Genomic DNA, 22,678 nt, shown 5'->3' with positions numbered 1-22,678 from the left:
TACCAGGGGCGTGGCCACATCCTGGGCTGCCCTCAAAGGGGTGCCTCTGGAGGACATCTGTGCCGCCGCCTCATGGTCGGCGCCTGGCACCTTCTTCAGGTTCTACTGTTTGGACGTCACCTCTCCCCACCCGCTGGGTGCGGTCTTCGGATCGGAGGGGACTTCCCTGTGAGGTTTGTGTCTGTTTCTTCGTGACCCCGCTGGTATTGGTCATTCAGTGCTTTCAGCACCGCCTCTGGCGGTTAGCAGGGATGAAATAGAACGAAAGTTACGTATGTAACTACGGTTCTATGAATCCCGAATGACCGCCAGAGCGTTCCGTCACTCAGAATCCTCGTGCCACACGCGAGAAGGTTCTGTAGGGGCTGGTACGAGGTTGACGCCGGAACTTATACCCCGGCAGGAGGTCAACCTGGGGTCACAGGTGACTTTTTTGGTATTAATACTCGCACTGCGCATGCGCGAAGGGATCATTCAGTGCTTTCAGCACCGCCTCTGGCGGTCATTCGGGATTCATAGAACCGTAGTTACATACGTAACTTTCGTATTATGATGTCCAGGCATCAGGTTGTGTCTGCTTGGGAAAGGTAACTGCCACAGCAGTGATTTCACAATGAATTCAAAAAACGAGGACATTTTAGAATCGTATATGCTGCCATGCCATTGAGCTGATGTCTCAAGGACATACTGTACAAGCCTTAGATCAAAACACACATACATACTGTGTATATACACACTGGTTGCAGCTCTTTGAATGGTCTACCATTATTACAAGTAGTGTTGCACTGATACCGATACCTGCCTATGTTGTGTGTGTGACCGATGCTGGTACCATACAACTTAACCTATACACGGCGGAAAACACAGACAAGACGGAAAAAGCAGTTTCTGCTCTTGCACTCCTCTTTAAAAGAAACTGCTGTATTTTAAGCCAAAACAACTGTTGTGTTTGATAGAACAATATGTCTATATGCTGCAATAGCAGATTCATGGCACATTAAGCCCCCGAACTATTTTTATTTTGTCCGTTTTAGCCCGAAAACCCCCGTTTACAGATGTCGCGCAACCGCTTTTGTTTTAACCCAGCCATAAAACTAACTAACTAACTAACTAACTAACTAACTAACTAACTAACTAACTAACTAACTAACTAACTAACTAACTAACTAACTAACTAACTAATTGATGTCTAATATTTCGTTTAAAAAACAAAACAAAAACAAACACTTAAAAAAATTATTCACTCGCTTATTATAAACTTTTAAACAAATGCTGTCCCATCCACACACACAGACCAGCAAGTCCCAATGAAAAAATTGGCGTCTGTCAAAAAGACACGGATATCTACCTCATAACTATCGCTGATTTGTATTTTTTTTTTTTGTAACTGTTGCATTTTCCCTGTTATTTGAGATGATAAATAATTGATCCAAACAAACAATAATTGAAAGAAAAAAAAAAAACGTTTATAAGGGTAAATATATGAAAAAGATTTCTGCATCGCGACCCTTGTTATATTGCCATGTTTCACCCATAAAATCCCCCAAAAATCCAGCTGTGGGCATTCAGAACTTTCTCTTGACACTCAGTGATACATGCTACATGGAGTTTTTGGATCGAAACAAGGTAAGTACGTGATAATATCTCCTTAAAGTCATGGCGTCTGTAATTCTGCTCTCGCGTATTCTCGCCTCCAGAAAGGGTTTTGCTGTTTCTTCCCCCAGAAAATGGAGATTTTAAGATTTCCAACGATGTATCACACATGCATATAGGACAATTTTGAAATTTGGCCAAATTGGGGGTCACAGAGCGGAACTTCAAGTCACCTGAGTGTTTTCCACCATACATATATATATTCTTTTACTACTAATACTCACTTGAATATAAAGTTTTTTTGTCATGCCTAGGTAAGAGACTGCTCAACTCATTGGCTACCATTGGCATCGCTAGACGTCCAATCCATATAGGGTGAAAGGGATGTTGTGCTCTTCGATATATTGATCCTGGTTGCAGTACCATTGTTGGCCACCAATCTAACAAATGGCTCCTTCAAAACTCCCCTTGTGAATAGTTTGGTTCTCGCGGCTGTAGCAGATTGCGTGTGTAAAGCCTGTCAGCATTATGTGTGATCAGAGCTAATCCAGCCATCGAGCCTTAAACAGCTGAATGCCGCAGCATTGCTCATCTGCTAATGCCGCCAAATAGAATTATCAATGAGGGAATTACCGTGTACGCAGACCCGCCAGTTAGCTGTTCAAGTGCAGCTACACACGAGCATACGTGTTTACTTTGTCAAGGCTTTTGCTTGGAGCTTTGCCGGTGCATACTCACTGTATAAGCAATAAAATAAGATGCGTGTGACACCAGTATAGCAGTAGTTCATGTCTAGGAAGCTCATGTTTTACTTATGACTCATTAACAATAGAAAAAAAGAAAAAGTAATGAAACAGATTAGAGAAAATAACACTTTGGATTAATGTGATGTGTATTTACTTAACACTACTCATTTTTTAATTTTATTCTACGAGTATAATCTCCTTAATAATCTATCCACATCTTTAACTCAAGCCCTTTTCACACACATATCCAGGGAAATTCCCGTGTAATGTGACGCGGGATTTATTCGCGTCATTGCTTTCACGGATGTAGAGATGTCCCGAGAATGACGTTGGTTGGACACTTTCACACCCTTGTCCCGTGTTGCCCACTGGCGCTCTCTGTTAGGGGTGGGCTGCTGGCGCGGTTTAATAACCCAGACATTACGTCATTTTTCGTCTGCATCAGCTGTCACAATATTGGTCAAATCGTGTTTTGTTCCGGAGGGATGTCGTAACTGCAGCTAACTCCAGCTCATCAAGACTATATTTAAGCTAGAGGTAAGACCGGGCCTAAAAAATCTAGCCCGACCCGAACCAGGTCCGCGAGTATTAAAGCCCAAACTTGCCCGAGCCCGATCAATTAACTTGATTTGCAGGCCTGAGCCTGAAAACCCCACGAAATTTGATGTTTTATTTGTAGGCCCGATCCCGAAAAATAAACGACATTTTGTTTTATTTGTGAGGACTCAGGAGAAGGAGGAGAGGGAGGGTATACGGCAGTCAGACCTGGACAGAGCACTGCTTGCTGCTTGGAAAAACGGACTGGTTTGAGTTTTGTGTGATCACATTTGTGACGATGCCTGTGCATAATGATAACAATTTAAAGCCTGTCTTTTGTAACAAATTCTAAGTTGGCAGAAAAAAAAGTTTTCTTCATGTTTGAATCGTCTACATATTTTTATGATCATTATAAATGTATTTACACAATGAAATAACGCTAGAAAAGTTTGCTCAATATATTTCTCGTATGAGAGCAAAGCGCCACATACAATTTGAAGCCTTTCCACACCCCAATCTTACCGGTGCGTGTTTGTCTTTTCAACTCCCCCGTCTTTAGCTTGTTTTTAACTTTTTGCTGCTCCATATCGAAATACTAGGTCAAAAATATGTAATAGATACGGTTTTGCGGACTCGCAGAGGGGAAGATTAAAAAGACAGTGCATGGCACGGTCTGGCTCTGCAGCTCCTGTTTGCTATTGCCATACAGCGCCTTCTCTTTTTCCTATCCAAATTATTTCTTTTATAACAAGTATTCCTTAGTTTAACATCTATAAATTGTTTTAGTACACATATATATGTTTATTTTAAAAAGTGAGCGAGAGAGAGAACCTTGGCCCGACTTGACCATAATAACGATCATGTCGGGTTCGGGCTTAAGATCTTATTTCTAATTTAAACCCAGGCGATCCAAGAGAAGGGTGGAAGGAAGAATCCCGCTGGCTTGGGAAGAAAAAAATCCCGCTTTTTTTGTTGTCTTGTTAGTATTGTGTTTGATGTTTGTTTACCGCTTTTCGTCTTACTGTGAAGAGGTAGGAGGTGACGATCGACCCGCCATGATATTTACGTCATCAGCCATCGTGCTATGACCCGAGAATTTAACGCCTGCTTTTACGCACACCGCTTCCCGGGAAAGTCGCGGACATGATACATAGACCCATGAAATATCCGTGTCAGTCAACCCGGGAAATTGTTTTTACATAAAACTACTGGACGGTTAAATTTGTGTTTCAGAGTGTGTAAAAGGGACTTCATTCACTGAATGATCATGTTCATTGCAATTGATGGTGATAGGGATTGGGCATCTATAACCGTCAATGGGAACCAATGAGTTAATTGATTAAATGACATTGCAGGCGTTAGAAGAGTAGGAAGGTTGTTTATGTGTTTACTTAATTGCAGTGTTGTACAAGATAAAATGCTAAAGTTAATGTGTGGTCAATGTTAAAACAGCTCATTTTAATATAACTATTGTTTGTCTATCTCCGTCTAAGGCAGTCAATAAGTTAAAAATGACATCATTGTAATCAAAAATACAGTAGCTCAACAGCACCACAAAGTCAGTGTTTTAAAATGGGTTGATTTCCAGGTTGCTTTCTACTGTTGAACCCACAGCCCTCCTCAAATCCTTTATTTCCTCCAATCAGAGAAGTTACGCTTGACTTCTAGCCCTCAACCTTCAATAACCTCCTTCACCCCGTCTTCCTATTTCAAATGATGGTGGGACAAGTTCACCCCTCAATTTTTTTCTTTCTTTATACCCTCCCCATCTTTAACTCCAATCTTTTAGCCATTCGACCACTGCACTCTTCCAATATGTCCTTGGTTTGCTGTGTTATACCCCTTAACACCCCCCCACACACACACAAACACACACACAGACCAGCAAGTCCCATTATAGAGACCAGGCACTAAAAATAGATCCTGCTGTTCCCAGTGAGCAGTCTCATTCATCCCCAGTCTCACAGGAGCTGTCACGTAGCAAGCAAGCACAATCCCAGACATGTAATTACACACATACACATTGACAAACACCACACACACACACACCCTTTGTATTTGTGAGGGATTTGGGCATTTACACGAGTCTGGTCTACCTGATAATTTAAGATTTTTTTTTCTTGATAGAAAACCAAATAAAACCGTAATTTACGGACTATAGGCCCCACCATATTTATGAACTCTTGATAATGATAGATGTCCAATCATGTGATCCTAAAAACTAAAACTAATTTAAAGAGTTTTAATTATCACTAGTAGACGTCCAATCCAATTGAACTGGGAGTATGGCAGCGAAAAAATGTTTGTTCATTTACAACTAACCCCCCCCCCCCCTTCAAATGGATTGGCTGTCTGGCCAGAGGTGAAAGTGGGCCAGAACGGTCCGATACGCTGGAACAGTAAAAGATTCAGGGCTGGAACGGTCTGGCATGCTGGAACTGTAAAAGATTCAGGGCCGAAACAGGGCGGAACTGTGCTTTGATCACGAAAATATGACGGCAAACCCCATGTTAAAAACCTGCCAGGCAACCACACACGCATCTCCGAGAATAAAACAATCTACTAACATCAGATTTACATACACAAGTGATAACAACAGGCCTAATAAAGTGCTCGTGTAGCATATTCTGTTTCATAGACATTATCACTATTGATGTGTCACTTCGTAATTCTTTGCGCGACGCCTTATCAGAGGGGACCGAGCTTCATTTAGTAGCCAAAAAAGCTAAAAGCGGAAGATGGCACAAGCTCATTTCGGATTTAAGCATGGATAACTGAACAAATAACTGAGTACTGATACTTTTGAAATAGTTATCAAATACAACATAAAATTCAGCATTCCACATTTCAGTATTGATACTTCAATACTTTTACTTTTGAGTACCGTAGTATGTACTGTATGTATGTATGTATGTACTGTACGTACAGTACAGTACAGTATGTACGTATATGTACTGTATGTACAGTACATACAGTAATTTTCAGTAATAAGACTCACCAAACTATAAGGCACACCCAACAAATTTCACAGTACTTGTTCATAAATAAGCTGCACTGGACTATAAAACACACGGTTTTACATTGCATTATGGGATCTTTACACCAAAACATTAACCAGTAAAAATCACTCTTCAGTGTAAAAAGCAGAGGGGGGAAGTAGCGTCTTATCACTAGAAGTCCCAGAGAATTCTGGTACTCCTAATAGTCCCAAGCAATAGCCGATTGGGCATCTCCTCCGAAAAAACCCAGAGGTGGCCCAAATGACCCAAGTGCTTTTGAATTAGCAAGTCGTTGTCCGACAGACAACAGCCGTTCATCTGGAAATGCAACCACGAGACATACATTGTGTTTTTATGCGGCCCAAATGGAGGGGAACACACAACAGTAGTACTATTCATGTGATAGTTTGTGTCAGTTCAAGTCAAGCTACATTTCTGGGGTTTTGCACATTTCATTAAAGTGTGCTGTTTTACAATTTTACTGTCGGAAAAAATATTTCTGATAGTGTATTTGTGGGACCTTTATATGCTAGCAATATTTGTTATAACAGTATGTTTGTGATGCCTGCAGAAAATAGAACACTGAATCAGTATCAAATTTAAAACTGAAGTAAGATTCTGACAAAGTTTATGTTTGCCTTTTCTTCCTGATATTTATTCATGCACAGGATTCAAAAAAGAGTAATCCCAGCAAATCAAAACTATCAAGTCAAAACGATGAAATACTGTAGAAAAAGCAAAAAGTGTACAGTGAGGTAACTGAGTTACTTCTCCCAGAAAGTGATTTAGTTAGTAACTTGTAACTAATTACTTTTTGAAGTAAGATTAACAACACTGTGCAGGATATATCCCGTTTATAATAATTACGGCTATTAGGACATCTAGTCATCGTATCAGTGTGTTCAAATCAACTGTTCAGGGCCGCTCCCTTCTTCCCTCTCATGACACAAATTTTATCTGTTTCTGTTTTTCTCAAAGGTTTTAACACATTTTCTTGTACTAACTTCAGACAAAATGACCACAATTCATGCTCCATGCCCCTGATTCGGTAATTCTAAACTATAGACACAATCCTGCTTTAAACTCAAATTGCAGTTCTAAAACACATTTTTTGCAAAACAATGTACACATTTGGGCCATTTTTTTTTCCCCCCTTGGTTTTTCTGTGTGGAGTATAGGAGAAGTGAGTTAAAAATTTGTAAAAAGCGTAAAACTCAATAATTAAATGTAAATGAATAAATGTAGCTTGACTTGAACTGATACAAACTATCATAAGAATTGTGCAACCGTGGTGTGTTCCCCGCTGTTTGGGCCGACTCCTAACACAATTTATGTTTAGTTGTTGCATTTACATTGCCGGACAACGACTTGCTAATTCAAAAGCACTTGGGTCATTTGGGCCACTTCTGGGTTTTTTAGGAGGAGAGGCCATTGCTTGGGAATATTAGGAGTATTTGTCTTTGGGAGAGGCTGGGTCAGTCTCTGCTGGGTTTTCTAGTGTTATAGTCCCAAAATTAATATAGTTCTGATAATGAGTGTTTAGGGATTTATGTGTGTGTTTAATGACACTTGTGTTGCAGAAAAAAAAACATTTCCATTAGCATGATTTGAATTAGTTAGCATGACAACTCTTGCCTAAAACAAATCACGTGAGCTCACCTTGCAGTCACACAAACACTCACATACATTCTCGCCATACCCAGATTTTAGGCTGACAAGTGCATCCTGAACTCCTGTTTGGTGATACTTGACCATGTACTGGTGCATGGAAGGGTAGTTCTTTCTGATGTTCCTCTCAGTAGATCCGTTTGGAACCGTGCCAAAGCGGAATGGTGGTGAGTATGCATATGGGTTCTGAAACTGTAGAGAAAAACAAAATATGAAATATTTCAGATTGATTAATTTGGGCATGTTCTGAGTTGTAATTTGTTGCATTCATGCCTCCAATGATTAAATAAACAATCCTGAGACCGTGTCGTGAAAGACAGCACAGCTTTCTTGTCCTTGAGTGTACCACTTCTAATTAAAGTAGAGATTAAGTTTTATTAAATAATCTTTAATCGTATCAAACATTATTTAAGGCTTTTTAAACCCATACAGAGCACCTATTTAACTCATTGGCTGCCAGTGATGGCGCTAGACAACGTTTCCCAGTCAGTGGTACTGAAAGATGGATATTCATGGCCAGACTTTCCAGTTTGTAAATCAATTGAATGTCTATCGATGTCAATTGCATGCAATGAGTTAAATATTATGAAAAAAAAAAAAAAAAAACATCTACTTGTTTGTTTATTTTGGGCTGTAACCAGACCGTACTTCTAATTTTATTGATTTTAATTTCATTATTTAGCTTTGATAAACATTGTATTAATTCATGAATGTATTTATAATTCTATAAAAGTAATATGAAAAAAAAAATGCTTATTGTTGTTTATTTTGGGCTGTAACCAGAGTGTAGTTCTGGTTTTATTGATTTTAATTTCATTATTTAGCTTTTATAAACATTGTAATAATTCATGAATGTATTTACAATTCTATAAAAGTAATATAATTTTTAAAAATATCTGTGCTTTTAAAATGACCAAAAATAGTCACTTGCCCTATAAAGGGTTAGAGGTCTTAAGTGTCTACTTTTGAATAGCTGTCCACCGTAATGACCACTGTCCCTCAAAGGGTTAATGCCATTCTTATACTCCACAAACCTAAACTCGACCAAATATTTTTCTTTATTTGGGTGAATGGATGTTTAACATGACAAAGTTACCTTGAAATTGAAGTATAACTTGACTTCTAAAGTCACTAAATTTGGTTTTAGTTACATTCAGCACCACCCACCACCACCCAAACATAGTCATTAAGACACGTTTTGTAAATATTGTATTTGAAGTGCATTCTCAACATTAATGTATGAGAATATTTTTTTATGAAAAATAAAAGACTTGCAAATGTGTCTAATCTCATTCTGGTTGAGTGTACATAAGGTTGTGGCAAATAGGTTTAAAGAACTGTATAAACTGTAATCTACATGAGATATAGACACACTAATTACACACTTATTTACATGACAGGGATTTCTTTGTGTCAATCGGAAACCATTAGTCAGAACGAACCAAATTCACGCGTGGAGTCCCTCAAGGGTCCTTTGTTGGACCACTGTTATTTAACATCTATATGCTTCCCCTAGCTCAGATTATGGAACAGTATGACATCTCCTATCACACCTATGTAGATGACACACAACTCCACATTTCTGTGTCCCCACATGATTATAGTCCCTTAGTCTCCCTGAGTAAATGCATTCATCAAATTAATGAATGGATGTGCCAGAACTTTCTCCAGCTAAATGTGGAGAAGACAGAAGTGATCATTTTTGGGCCAAAAAAGGAAAGGTCAAAGATAAGCAGGCACCTTAGCTCAATGTCACTTACAGCTACAAATCAAGTCAGAAATATTGGCGTAATTATTGACTCAGACCTAAAATTTGACAGCCATCTAAAGTTCGTCACTAAATCTCCCATCACTAAATTGCCACCTAAAAAATATAGCCGGAATTAAGGGGCTTCTGACTCAACAAGACAAGGAAAAACTTATACATGCATTCATTTTTAGTAGATTGGACTATTGCAACAGTATATTTAAAGGTCTTTATAAAAAATCAGTCAGGAAGTTGCAGCTAGTACAGAATGTTGCAGCCAGAGTCCTCACAAATACAAGGAAACTGGACCACATTACACCAGTTTTGAAATCGTTATACTGGCTTCTATTGCAACGGTATATTTATAGGCAAGGGCGTAGTCTCAAAATTGGTAGGGACGCTATAACAGCATAACCTGCATGTACACTTTTTGCTGGGACGGGACATTAACCCTTGAGAGTCGAAGGAAGCGCCGGCGCGTCCTCAGCGCACGTCGTCTTTGAAGCGCCCTCACGTTTTAATTACGTCACCCACATGCCGTTGGTTGGTCTCGTTTTAAAGTGCGGAAGTTGCGGTTTACTCTCGTTATTATTTGAAGTCAATCGACCCACTAAAACGTGAGATATTGTCATTTAAGTTTTATAGTTTTATTGTCCTCTCAAAAAAACATTAAAACGCTGCATGGATCATTTGTTTATGTCTATATTTCCATCATTTCTTGTCCTTTTTCAAAACGGAAGCTCCATGAAAAAAACACAAATCAAACGAACCCTTTCGAATATACAGTGGAAGCACAAAATGTGTTTTTTTTATAAATATAACTGCCGTGCGAGGTTCCACCGAACGAGAGGGAGGAGTGTTCTGAAGCAGCGAGGTGGCGAGCGACGGCCATTTGGATCAAGCGAGCGACTTTGTGTGACTTTGAGAATGAACGGAAAACTAAATTTAGCGCAAGCAATTGTGCTTTTTGATCAACTTGAGGAAGAGGATGGTCCAAATTCGTCATCATCGTCTTCTTCGGAAGAGTCCTCGAGTGAAGATAGTGACGGATTTGAACACGTGGGTGACACCATCGACGAGCAGAGGTAAGCCAACTCACTTTTTTTTTTATGCTGAAAAAGTTTCTTTTGAAAGTTTCTTTTGATATTGCAAGACAAAGTTAATTTTGATGCAATATAAGTGTGTGTTTGTGTGTATAATAATAAAATGTGCATATCAGATCAAAGTCGTACGTGCACTGTGTGTATCCCAGGCAGGAATTTATAATTTGTGGTGTTCTTCTTTCTATATGAAGATTACGGATGTAGCACATATTCAGCTATGGTATTCTTTCTATTGTCATACATATAGATTTCCATTATTATTTATTGCTGTATATATTTTTATTTGATACTTTATTATTTTCATAAATACTGACTTTTTTTCATGTACATTTATAGTGACAATGAAAGTAAAGTGAAATGAAAATGGAAGGGTGGAAAGAGGACCGACACCCCATGGAAGTGTGGGCTGTGTGATGTAGCCTTGTGTCTAATTCCAGGACGAAACTGCTTTTTGGATTGGCATGCCTGAAAAAAAATGTAACTTGTTTATTGTAAATATTTTTGAAATTACTTTTTTTTCCAATGTTATATATATTTTTTTTCCTCACAATGTCTTCTCAATTTGTGTATATAAATGTGTGTTCAAGAAGCTTGATTGTGTGTACATAGTTTTCATCAGGTGATGGGCCGCAATACCTAAACTTATAAAGAGATGGCCTCTAAACACTTTTTGTGTTAGATGGTATATATTTTTTCACTGTTCTTCACTGTTTGGTCTGCTGTATATAACCTGTTTTGACTAGAGCATGTATAAAGGCAAAAAACGCCTATGGCTATATCTGTTGTTTATGTTGAATTGTCAAATATAAGACTATTTATTCAAATTTTTTTTGGTTGAATGTTCATCCTAACATGTTGAATTAATATTACATAGTTTCAAAACGGTTCGTTACGCATGTTTGGTTGTCAATTGGACATCAATATTAAACATTTTAACAAAACGATTTTGGAATTTTTGGTCTTTTTGGGCCCAAAGTGATGATTTATAATTGGTCAGTGAAGGAAACAACAGTTTGGACATGAAGTTCAAGGTGTCACAAAAAAGGGACCAAACCAGGCCATCGTAAACAATTCTTTCTTTGAAATACAAAGGCAACTTCAAACGCATGCAAAATCAGACAAAATAGGCCCAGACCTTAAAGGGTTAATAAGACCAAACAGATTGGGTACATTTCTCAAAAATGGCTGGTTCCTACATTAAAAAAAAGGTTAGTATTATTTTCAGAGGGAAAAAGTAATTTTTCAAAATGCCTGCTTCATATTAAGGAAATTTAGAGTGGTTGTGCTTTTGAAGTTTTTTTTTTTTTTTTTGGGGGGGGGGGGGGGTCGGTAATATGTGCTGCAAATAAAAACTTTTTTTTTTTTTTTAATGATGTAGAAAATACATTTTAATTGATGAATAAATGCACAAAATGCTAAGTTGAATTAACATTACCAGTAAAAAACATACAGGAGGACACCTCTCTAATCAGCTTCCTACTTGAGCTTTACAGGTTAGCAAGTTCACACAGTTTAATGTTATGCAAACTCTGATGCTGGTTGGACTTTTAGTAGCAAAATTATTAATGGTGTGCTCCCCACCTCCACAACATTGACATCTTTTTATATTACTTACAGTGGCTGCTGCTGGCCGGAAAAAAACTTCTAATATCCCTCCTCTTCAAAGGGGGCGGAAGAGGCTTCATATTGACATGCATTTCTGTCAGGATTGTGTGAATGTGGGGGTTTTAGTCATCAGCCAATCAAACATGCGTTTGAGGGAAAAAAATGATTTAATATTATTATAATGACTGAATATTGATTTCATGTGATTTTTATGATCTTCATGTGATGTAAAACACTTTGCATTGCCTTGTGTTGAATTGTGCTGTACTGTATAAATAAAATTGCCTTGCCTTGCCCAATTAAGTTATATCACCCCCAGCGTTGTTGATTACGGCTTTAGATTATAACAGCATGTCTAATGGCTTTATTTTTTTCAGTAGTAAGTAATCAAATTAATTACTTTTCACATCTTTGCAACACCATTACTGTTACTGTGGATGTGAAGGGGCGCGTTACTACAATTTGTTACTACAATTACTGCGTTACTACAATTTGGTCGAATGAAGCGTGGGTTGTCTGATTTTGTCAAAGAGTGGGAGGAGGGAAGGGGGTGGTGACACCGTTGCAAACGCGATGATGATTGGCTAGGTTGGAGCGTTAGTATGGCATTCCCTTTCTTGTTAGCATTAGCATTTAGCGTGGTGAGCGTCATCTTAAACTCTCGTGCAACTTTTTTTTTACATCCAGTTTGTGGTGTCCAGGTGGGTACAATTAATTGAAAATAATGTGCTGTTTTCCTGCTGAGTGTGCATTATCATCACCAAATTTGTGTTGCCCTTGTAGACACTACAATTTAATACAGTATATATATATATATATATATATATATATATATATATATATATATATATATATATATATATATATATATATATATGACTATCCATGAACCCTGTGTGATGTTTTTCACTTGCCCTAAACTTTTCTTGAATGACTATCCATGAAACCTGTGTGATTTTTTTTAATCAAAACAACAAGAGCAAAAACAGGAAAGGCAGGAGATTCAGCACCTCACCTACACATTGAAAACTAAATCTATATATATTAGGGGTGTGACGATACATACAAGTCACGATTCAGTACGTACCTCAGTATGGGGGTCACGGTACAACAGGAAAAACAAAAAAGCTTTTTTTCACAGCATTTGAAAGTTTGTATACCGTGACATTCTAATATATGTGAAATTTGAAAAAAAGTAAAAAGTGTGACCGATGTTTTTTTTTTAGAATGAAAAAATCTGTTTAATTTAATCAGTAAATATAAACATATTTGATGTATATTATAGAACAGTGGGTTCGATCGAACCCCAGGGGTTCGGTGAGTAAGCCTCAGGGGTTGAGTGAAGGTTAAGAAACGCAGAGGCCTATTTTGTACGCTGACAAATCTAGGCAAAGTGGCATTTTGGACCAGGTTTTGTACTGGTTTGGCCTCAATTTACAGGCTTTATTGCATTTCTTTCAACTGCTAGCCCTCTATCTAATCGGAGGAGATTGACTGGCACTTGGTATGAGGAAGTATAACAGACATGCAGACAACGTGAACTGCGTAGATAATTAAAAAAAATAAAAAAAAAGCTTCATTTTACGCCATGAAAATAGTATGTGATGCAAGGATGTGACAATAAAATGAGAATGTAGACATGAAAAATAGTGTGAAATGAAATTTTCAAGTTTCATTTACCAACTTGAAAATCAACAACAGCAAAAGGCAAAACTATTTGTGGTAAATTCGAAATCTGGTAGAAATTTGAACACGAATTCACTTAGATGTTAGCTTATTCGGTTTCGAATTCGTAAAATAATGGCTTTACTATGATATTCCGAGGGGTTCAGTGGATGCACCTGTGGAAACTCGTGGGGTTCAGTACCTTTTGCAAGGTTAAGAACATCTTTTATAGAATGTATAATTTAATCACGTGTACAACACGAAAAGTAATGTCAGTTACGTTGCTGTGTAACTAATTACTATTTCAATGTGGTAACAGTTCCTAGTTACTTTTTGCAACAAGTAATTTGTGACTGTAACAATTAGTTTTTTAAAGTAAGATTAAAAACACTTATCACTCCACTGTTGTTTCATAAGATTAACTTTAGACCAGCAAAAAACCTAAATTTTGGTTAAGATCAAGTGTAGTAAATCTGTACTGTTTACAGGAATCAGGATCCTCAAAGTGTGAAAAATCTACAATAACCAGAAGCAATGCAGTCTTCACGTTTTACAATCCCTGGGTGCAGACAACGTGGAGGGAAGTTAACAGCGCCAAGCTGGAGGGCATTCATAAGAAAGCCTGCAGAGGATACCAGCGGCCTAGTAAACATGAATTCTTTTCCCCCTATAAAATCTTACAGTCATTATTGACTCAACTGAATAAACAAATATCACCGGCTGCCTTTTTTACAAGGGAGAATAAAACAACTGTGGTTACTAAGAGTGTAACGGTTTTTGTATTCATCCTGTATCATCAAGGTTCGGTGCATGCAGTCAGGTGAATATGTTTGAACTAAATTTAAAAAAAAAAAAAAAAAAAAAAAAAAAACATGTTGGAAATGGTTCTCCTTCAATCCAGGGGGCAGTAGAGGTAATACCACCCATGAAGTTGCCACCCCCATCAGACGCAAATTCAAAGAAAAATTCTGCCATTTGTCTGTGCTAGGTTTGTGATCATTTGTGCTGATTTTTTTTTTTTTTTTGTGCTGCCATCATTTTTAAAATATTAGAATTGTTTTATAAGTTAATCTGAGGTCAACCAGCCCCCCAGTTTGATTAAAAATGGCTAAAAATTGTGTCAATTTTTATGCTATGTTTGTGCTAGCTTATGCTGTAAAAAGTTTCGTTTGTTCTGCTACTGTTTCTGAGATATTGAGAAATTAATTTCGAGTGATGACCCCACGCAGCCCCCTATTTATTCCAAAATTGACCCGAAATGGTGCCATTCGTTAATGCTACGTTTGTGCTGTAAAAATTTTCATTTGTGCTGCTATCGTTAATAGATATTGAGATATTTATTTTGAGTGATGACGTCAATCGCAGCACCTCCGTCGCTGCTGACGAAGCGTACCGAGTGTTTATTTTTGCACTATTTCAAGAGATGCGTTTCCATTTTTTATATCAGCCAATATACAGTGTATAATGTGAGTAAGAGAGTTCCAAAAAATCGATTATTAGATGCATCGTGATTCGACACGTGACGATACAATTACGATTCATAAAGGTTCAAAAATGATGATTTTCCCTCATAACTTTATGACAGCTGCTCGTAGCGGAACGAAATTCAAGACAAGTCTGCTGCCGGGACACCTTTAGCGGACGCACACACAACGTTATGATGGATGCTGCCGGTTACTGAGCGACAGATTTTTTCCTTTTCGAAAAAGACGGGAAAATAAATTTGTGTATGAGACAAGCAGGGAGCCGGCGGTCGCGCTTCTGTGCGCAAGTTATTTTTTAGACCGAGAGGGGAAGAGAGATAGTTAAATGCTCCTTGTTTTTCAGATGTCCAGCAGTAGTTTCAAGTCATGTCAATTCAAAAATGTCCTGAGTGTGCTGCTAAGAACCGTGTGCGTCTACAAGAGGTGAGTACAAGAACCCTCTTGTATTGTTTAGCCTTTCTTGTTGTTGTTTTTTAGATGTTAATAGGAGCACTAAGCTAATTAGCTAATTTGCTAACGTATATTTCATATGTAGAATGTGTAAAACCATGATTAAGTACAGCGATAGCATTACAAACATGTGAAATAGTACAGAAATCTGTGAAAACAAAATATATTGGATCAAAGAAGTCTTATTTCTAAAGACACTTTGTTTCCAGAAAATGTGGAATTCATTCCACCTGTGTAAATTTTATTGTATTGTTGAGAGAAATAAGTACTACCTTTAAAATTAATGTTTTTGCACTTTCTTGTACAAAAAAAAAAAAAAAAAAAAAAAAGCAGCTTAAGGGCAGCTTTTTGTTTTATGGGCATGTTTCCATCGTTCTAGTTGAATCATTAGGATATTTTAAATATATAATGGACATAAATTTGTTTGGCTACATTATTAATTAGGAATGTATGATGCATCGATAATCGTGATAATCGTGACCATCGTCAATACCGTGATCATCGTTCAATAATCGAGTCGTAGCACCCTGAATCGAATCGTGGGGTGCCTAAGATGGCACACCCCTAAATGTGATATATGTGTATCTTCACTGGTAATGGTTTACATGTGTGTAATCCAACACTGAATGTAGTAGTATCTTATTTTTATAATAATTTTACCAAGGTTGCCAGCTGGCGATGCTACTTGACTTTAACTGTTACCTCAGTCGATACCTACAAAAAAAAAGGATATAATGTTTAATTTTGCACATAAGATATTCATAGTTTATGTTTAAAGAATGTTAGAACAATAAAAGAGCTGCTTTCAAGTTTTAGTCAATAGAACAAAGAACAAAATATTCAATTGCTGTGATGAATTTTTTTTTTTTCCTGCGTACTTGACCTGAACTGAACCTAACCCCCGTACCGAGGTGTGTACTGAAACGTGACTTGCGTGTACCGTTACGCTAAAACAGTGCCATCGGTGTAACCTGCCAGTCATTCCTGAGGAACAGAACTGTAATTTTTTCAATTCACGTATGTTGTGGAAAAAAATAATACTTCTGTATTTTTCTTGTGTGTCAATATTTGACACAAACAAATGTTGCACAAGCCACACACTTACATTGTTTTGAAGAGACAATGAGTCCATTCTGCTGTAACCTTTGTAAGCCTTAAAAAACAGTATGATACTTATTTTCTGGTGAGTAGATGTGTGACCTTTTATCCCCAAGTGGTTCATACTAAGAGCATTTTTAAGGTGGGTGAGGGAAGCAATGACCAGCGGCTCAAAGGTGAATTTTGCTTGTCGTATTGCAGGTCAAACAGAGTTTGTTGTCCAGTCTTGCTCAGCAAATGCGTCTTAAGAGGCTTTAACCCTCTATTTTATTGCTTCTTTGGCTGACCCTCTCCTTCCTGTTTATAGGTTCTTTACTGTCACCCTCAATTTGCCTCTCCTTTCTCCTTACCTCAACCATCAAAACATGGCCCATATCTGTCTACCAGTCTGTCGTGTACCTTCTTGTGTCTGTTACACATTGAAAATTCATCAGATGCGCCCTGCAGGTTTGTGGTACCATATCCCTGCACGTCCTACTTGAGTTATGTCGTAAGCTTCATTGTCAGTTGACTGCACCAGTCTCTTCTAATTTTCAATTTGTTTTAGTTTCTGATTTGTTCTGTCTAAATCTCTATTTGAGTTGAGTTGCAATTTGAAGGTCGTGCTTCTAACTAAGGAATACAACAATAATTTAGCACTTTCCCACATTGTCAACTTAGTGACACCATATGTTCCTTCACAACATGGTTTGAGAACATTCTCTCATCAAGCTGTAGTACTCTGGAATCCTTTATCCTTGGAAATTATAGCTGCTACGGATGTACCTCAATGTCAATGTTTAGATCAGGGGTGCCCAAACCGGTCCTCAAGGGCCACTGTGGGTCCTGGTTTTTGTTCCTACCTATCGAGCACAGACTGTTTAACCCAGTGCTTCTCAATTATTTTTTGCTATGCCCCCTCTAGGAGGACGTAAATATTTTGCTCCCCCTTAACCCTCTGCCGCCACTGTAAATAATATCATTTGTCTATAAAATAAATATTATTATAAGTACACGTCTGCATAACATTGTGTCCTTTTTAATATTACAGAAAAAAGTAATATATTTCAACTTACAATAATATATACCTTATTTTAAGAATGTTTTGTTTGTAACAGAAAACACTAAAAGCACATCAATTTGCCTGAATTGAAAAAAAAAAGAAAATGTTTTTGACCATTTGATACTGACAAAAAAATAAAATTGATACATAATAATGAATTCAAATTGATTAGCAAAATTAACTCATGAGGACAATATGCCAAACAATTGCAACGAAAAAACAAAAATTAATAGAAAAACAATTTCAGCTCCTTTGCTATGGTGTGGGGTTATTTTGCTCTGAGCAACTTGGTATGCAACCTTATATGATGCTGACAGTGCTCGCTGATTTACTGACAAAGCGGGATGATTGTTGGCAATATTTGGCACGTTTTTGCTGAAAAAAAAATCAAGCGGCTTATCAATGTGATTGGGGGACAATGTCTTTAAGTGATGTTTTAATTGATTTTGCTTCCTGCTATCCGCCACAAACATTTTTAGACACAATAAACTGACTGGTCTTTCCTCATCTCCCACTGTATTAAAAGTCAAAGCCAAAAGCAAAATGCGACATATGCTTCGTCATATTTCCTTATCTTAGCTATTCATATCTCCGGTGATCTTTGCTGTGTGCTCTTGTTCGGTTAAAAAGCACTGCACACACTCAGATAATGAGAGCGCCAATGCCACCCACTGAATGGATGTGCAATTACATTTTATTCTGGTACGGCAAATATGTATGTTCCCCGAGGTCACATTCGCCACCCCTGGGGGGGCGCGCCCGACTATTTGAGAAGTACTGATGTAAATGTTTTCATCAGGGGTGTCCAAACCGGTCCTCAAGAGCCGCTGTGGGTCCTGGTTTTTGTTCCTACCGATCGAGCACAGACCATTTAACAAATGAGGTTTCTGCCAAAACAAGCAGCACCTGACGATAATCAACTGATTGGTGCAATGGTGTCGTGCTGTTTTGTTGGAATGAAATCCAGCACCCACGGTGGCCCGATGTGGAATAGGTTGGGGAGACCTCGTTTAGATCTTGTTTTAAGGTTAGTGTTGCACCGATACGACACTAAAAAGATGTCATCATTATCAAGGAGTACTGATAAATAATGTGCCGATGCTGTGCAATTTGTTTGAGCTCTACTTTCCCGACCCAAGATTGCTGCTAGCTATGCACACCGCCATAAAAAAGAGCACTTGTTGCCCTACCCCGGATAAGGATAGACATCCAATCGCGATTGGTTCAATGAGCCTTGGCTGCACTAGTAGATGTCCATTTAATTTGAATTGGGACGGTTGCAGCGAATGAACCTTTGTTCATTTGTAGCTAGCCCTCCCAATTCAAATGGATTCGACATCTAGTGCTGTCAATAACAGCCAATGAGGTCAAAAATAAAGCTTGTTCTCCCACTGGCCAAGATGAACCCTCCCACCAATTAGTTTATCACCAGTAGAAATCCAATCAATTTGAAGCAGGAGGGTGGCAGTGAATGAAGGTTTCATTCGCAACTACACCTCCCACTTCAGATGGCTTGGACGTCTAGTGCCAGCAATGGCAGACAATGAGTTGAGTGTCTGACCAAGCCAAGATAGCAATTACTTTGAAGTCAAGTGAGTTAAGAGTAATTTAGTATTATAAGTAAAAATATATACAGTGGTACTGTACCTCTAGTTACGAAATTAATTGGTTCTGGAAGTAGTTTCTTAAACTGAAAATTCCGTAAATAGAGATGAGTTTTCCATGTAAATGCCCTAATGCGTTCCAAGCCCCCCAAACTTCTGACATAAATCATTTTATAAAGCATAAAAATTCATCAAAACATGTAACAAATACATGTTACGATTAGATTATTGCGCAATAAAAATAAAATGAGAGTTGTCCATTACGTAAAACATACAGACTAGAGTATAGAATAAAAGTTAATACACCTACGTAAAGCTGTCGGAAAACCTCATGGCTAGAGGGGCGAAGAGGTTGCTTTGCATACACATACACATGCAGTAGAGACATCTTTTAGCCAATTGGATGCCAGGAAGATGATAGGCAATAGCCAATGGCAGAGCAGCTATAAGTATGTTACGTTCAGTAAACTCTGGGAGCTGTGATACCAGTCATATTCATACTGTATTTTTGGCTTTCGTATCCAGAAATTTCTTTCATAACAAGACGCAATATTTTCCCATTGAGGCATGTCTTAACCTGAAAATTCGGTATGTTGAGACGTTCGTAAGTAGAGTCACCACTGTATTTTAAAAAAACGTAAAATTACTGTATTAGCTTTAGCCGATATCACACGACGCATCACACACACGTCGGCGCAATACTACATAAAGATTTTTAGACGTAATTTAAAATACTTGTCTATTCCATGCATTTGCCACCAATGCCCTGATAACTACACAAAGCCCTGACACTTTTTAACTAATACTGCCCTGAGAAGATTTTTCTTCCCTTCAATTAGAGAGTGTTTCGGGTCGAACACCCTGGTCCAGGCAAAAATGCACCTGTGTACGTCCACGCGTGTCCCTGCGGCAGCAGCACTGTTTAACCGAGCCGAGTCTGCGCTTGACCAAAACACTAGCTACTAACAGAAAACAATCACATTTGATGTTTTTACATTTCTGGTGCCGATGTAATGGGCCAAACACTTATTGCTTTATGTTCATTCTCGTACAAGCATGCGTGCTGTGCAAAAGATTAACACAGGATGCAGTTACGCTTTAGGCTAGAGGTGGCAGTCATGAGTACAAAAGTGTGTAGTTCCTTTAAACCTTGCCTCTGCAAATGGTATATAGGCCATTAAAGTTGTTGTGATTAAGGGCTCTACAAATAAAACTGTGACTTGAATCGATGTTTCGTTTATGTCTGCATGGAAATTATAGGTTATGCCACTTTTTTTTTTTTTTTTTTTTCGCTTGATAACACAGCTCACTGTCTTTTACCTTGTTGTCAGACAGCCCAGTGACTTGATCGACAAACTCCTCCTGGATCATGAAAGCGGCCAAGTTAGCTGTGTAGGAAGCCAGGAAGATGACAGCGAAGAAGGCCCACACAGACACGATGAACTTGCTGGTGGTTCCCTTCGGATTTTGCACCGGGACAGAGTTGTTGAAGACAAGACCCCAGAGTAGCCACACAGCTTTCCCCATGGTGAAAGAGGGCCCATGGGGGTCTGATGGTGAACACAAAGGGTTGGTAAGAGTGACGGACGGATGCATCATTTTCGTACATGACAATAAGAGTCCAGGCATGATTAAAAAATGTACTGTATTCGTCATCGAGTATCAAAATATCAGTGTTTAATTGGATCAAAGTAACACCTATATCAAGGTTGTTAAGTGGCATAGCGCACCTCATCTTCAAGCAATGGAGACATAATTTAGGCAACATGATTTTACAACTTGGCAGTCTCTAGCAGCAGAACATTAATTTATAGACCTACAATAATTCCTGTGATCGTAACAACGTTGCTGTAAAAATGAAGCAGATGGAAAAAAAGAGTTTGGCGTCTGACTATATTACAATTATAACATTTGTAATCCATTAAAAAAAACATGCTGTACTTTCTCAAGTTTCTCTGAGTTTATTGTGTAATTATTTTTGCTGAATTTCTTGTAATGTAACTCGAAGATGTACGTAATTTTACATGTTACAGCGGGGCAAATAAGTATTTAGTCAACCACTAATTGTGCAAGTTCTCCCACTTGAAAATATTAGAGAGGCCTTTAATTGTCAACATGGGTAAACCTCAACCATGAGAGACAGAATCTGGAAAAAAACAGAAAATCACATTGTTTGATTTTTAAAGAATTTATTTGCAAATCATGGTGGAAAATCAGTATTTGGTCTATCCCAAAAGTTCATCTCAATACTTTGTTTTGTACCCTTTGTTGGCAATAACGGAGGCCAAACGTTTTCTGTAACTCTTCACAAGCTTTTCACACACTGTTGCTGGTATTTTGGCCAATTCCTTCATGCGGATCTACTCTAGAGCAGTGATGTTTTGGGGCTGTCATTGGGCAACACGGACTTTCAACTCCCTCCTCACCCCATGGCGTCAAAATGATAACAAGAACGGGGAGCAAAAATCCCAGAACCACACGGGGGGGGGGGGGGGGGGGGGGGGGCTAGTGAATGACCTACAGAGAGCTGGGACCACAGTAACAAATCAATCAATCAGTAACACAGTGCGCCGCCAGGGACTCAAATCCTGCAGTGCCAGACGTGTCCCCCTGCTGAAGAAAGTTCACGTCCATGCCCGTCTACGGTTCGCTAGAGAGCATTTGGATGATCCAGAAGAGGACTAGGAGAATGTGTTTTGGTCAGATGAAACCAAAATAGAACTTTTTGGTAGAAACACAGGTACTCTTGTTTGGAGGAAAAATAATACTGAATTGCACCATACCCACTGTGAAGCATGGGGGTGGAAACATCATGCTTTGGGGCTGTTTTTCTGCAAAGGGACCAGGGCAACTGATCTGTGTAAAGGAAAGAAAGAATGGGGCCATGTATCGAAAGATTTTGAGTGAAAATCTCCTTCCATCAGCAAGGGCATTGAAGATGAGACATTGCTGGGTCTTTCAGCATGACAATGATCCCAAACACACAGCCAGGGCAACAAAGGAGTGGCTTCGTAAGAAGCATTTCAAGGTCCTGGAGTGGCCTAGCCAGTCTCCAGTTCTCAACCCCATAGAAAATCTGTAGAGGGAGTTGAAAGTCCATGTTGCCCAACGACAGCCCTAAAACATCACTGCTCTAGAGGAGATCTGCATGGAGGAATGGGCCAAAATACCAGCAACAGTGTGTGAAAAACTTGTGAAGAGTTACAGAAAACGTTTGGCCTCTGTTATTGCAAACAAAGGGTACATAAAAAAGTATTGAGATGAACTTTTGGTATTGACCAAATACTTATTTTCCACCATGATTTGCAAATAAATTATTTAAAAATCAAACAATGTG

At 38.5% G+C, this 22,678-nt stretch overlaps 1 protein-coding gene across 2 annotated transcripts in view; it reads right to left on the bottom strand.

Moving 5' to 3' along the window:
• The window catches only part of grin2aa (glutamate receptor, ionotropic, N-methyl D-aspartate 2A, a), a 311,778-nt gene that overhangs the window by 25,435 nt on the left and 263,665 nt on the right, over window positions 1-22,678 (bottom strand). For both annotated transcript variants that reach the window (XM_057861597.1, XM_057861596.1), the window contains 2 exons: window positions 20,662-20,891; window positions 7,575-7,735 (listed from right to left, as the gene is read on the bottom strand). In XM_057861597.1, coding sequence (XP_057717580.1) covers window positions 7,575-7,735; window positions 20,662-20,891 — 391 coding nt within the window. The remainder of the gene's footprint in view (window positions 1-7,574; window positions 7,736-20,661; window positions 20,892-22,678) is intronic.

The sequence above is a fragment of the Corythoichthys intestinalis genome, chromosome 16, assembly GCF_030265065.1.
Source record: "Corythoichthys intestinalis isolate RoL2023-P3 chromosome 16, ASM3026506v1, whole genome shotgun sequence".
NCBI classification, from domain to species: Eukaryota; Metazoa; Chordata; class Actinopteri; order Syngnathiformes; family Syngnathidae; genus Corythoichthys; species Corythoichthys intestinalis.
This window is presented reverse-complemented; position numbering and strand designations above follow the sequence as displayed.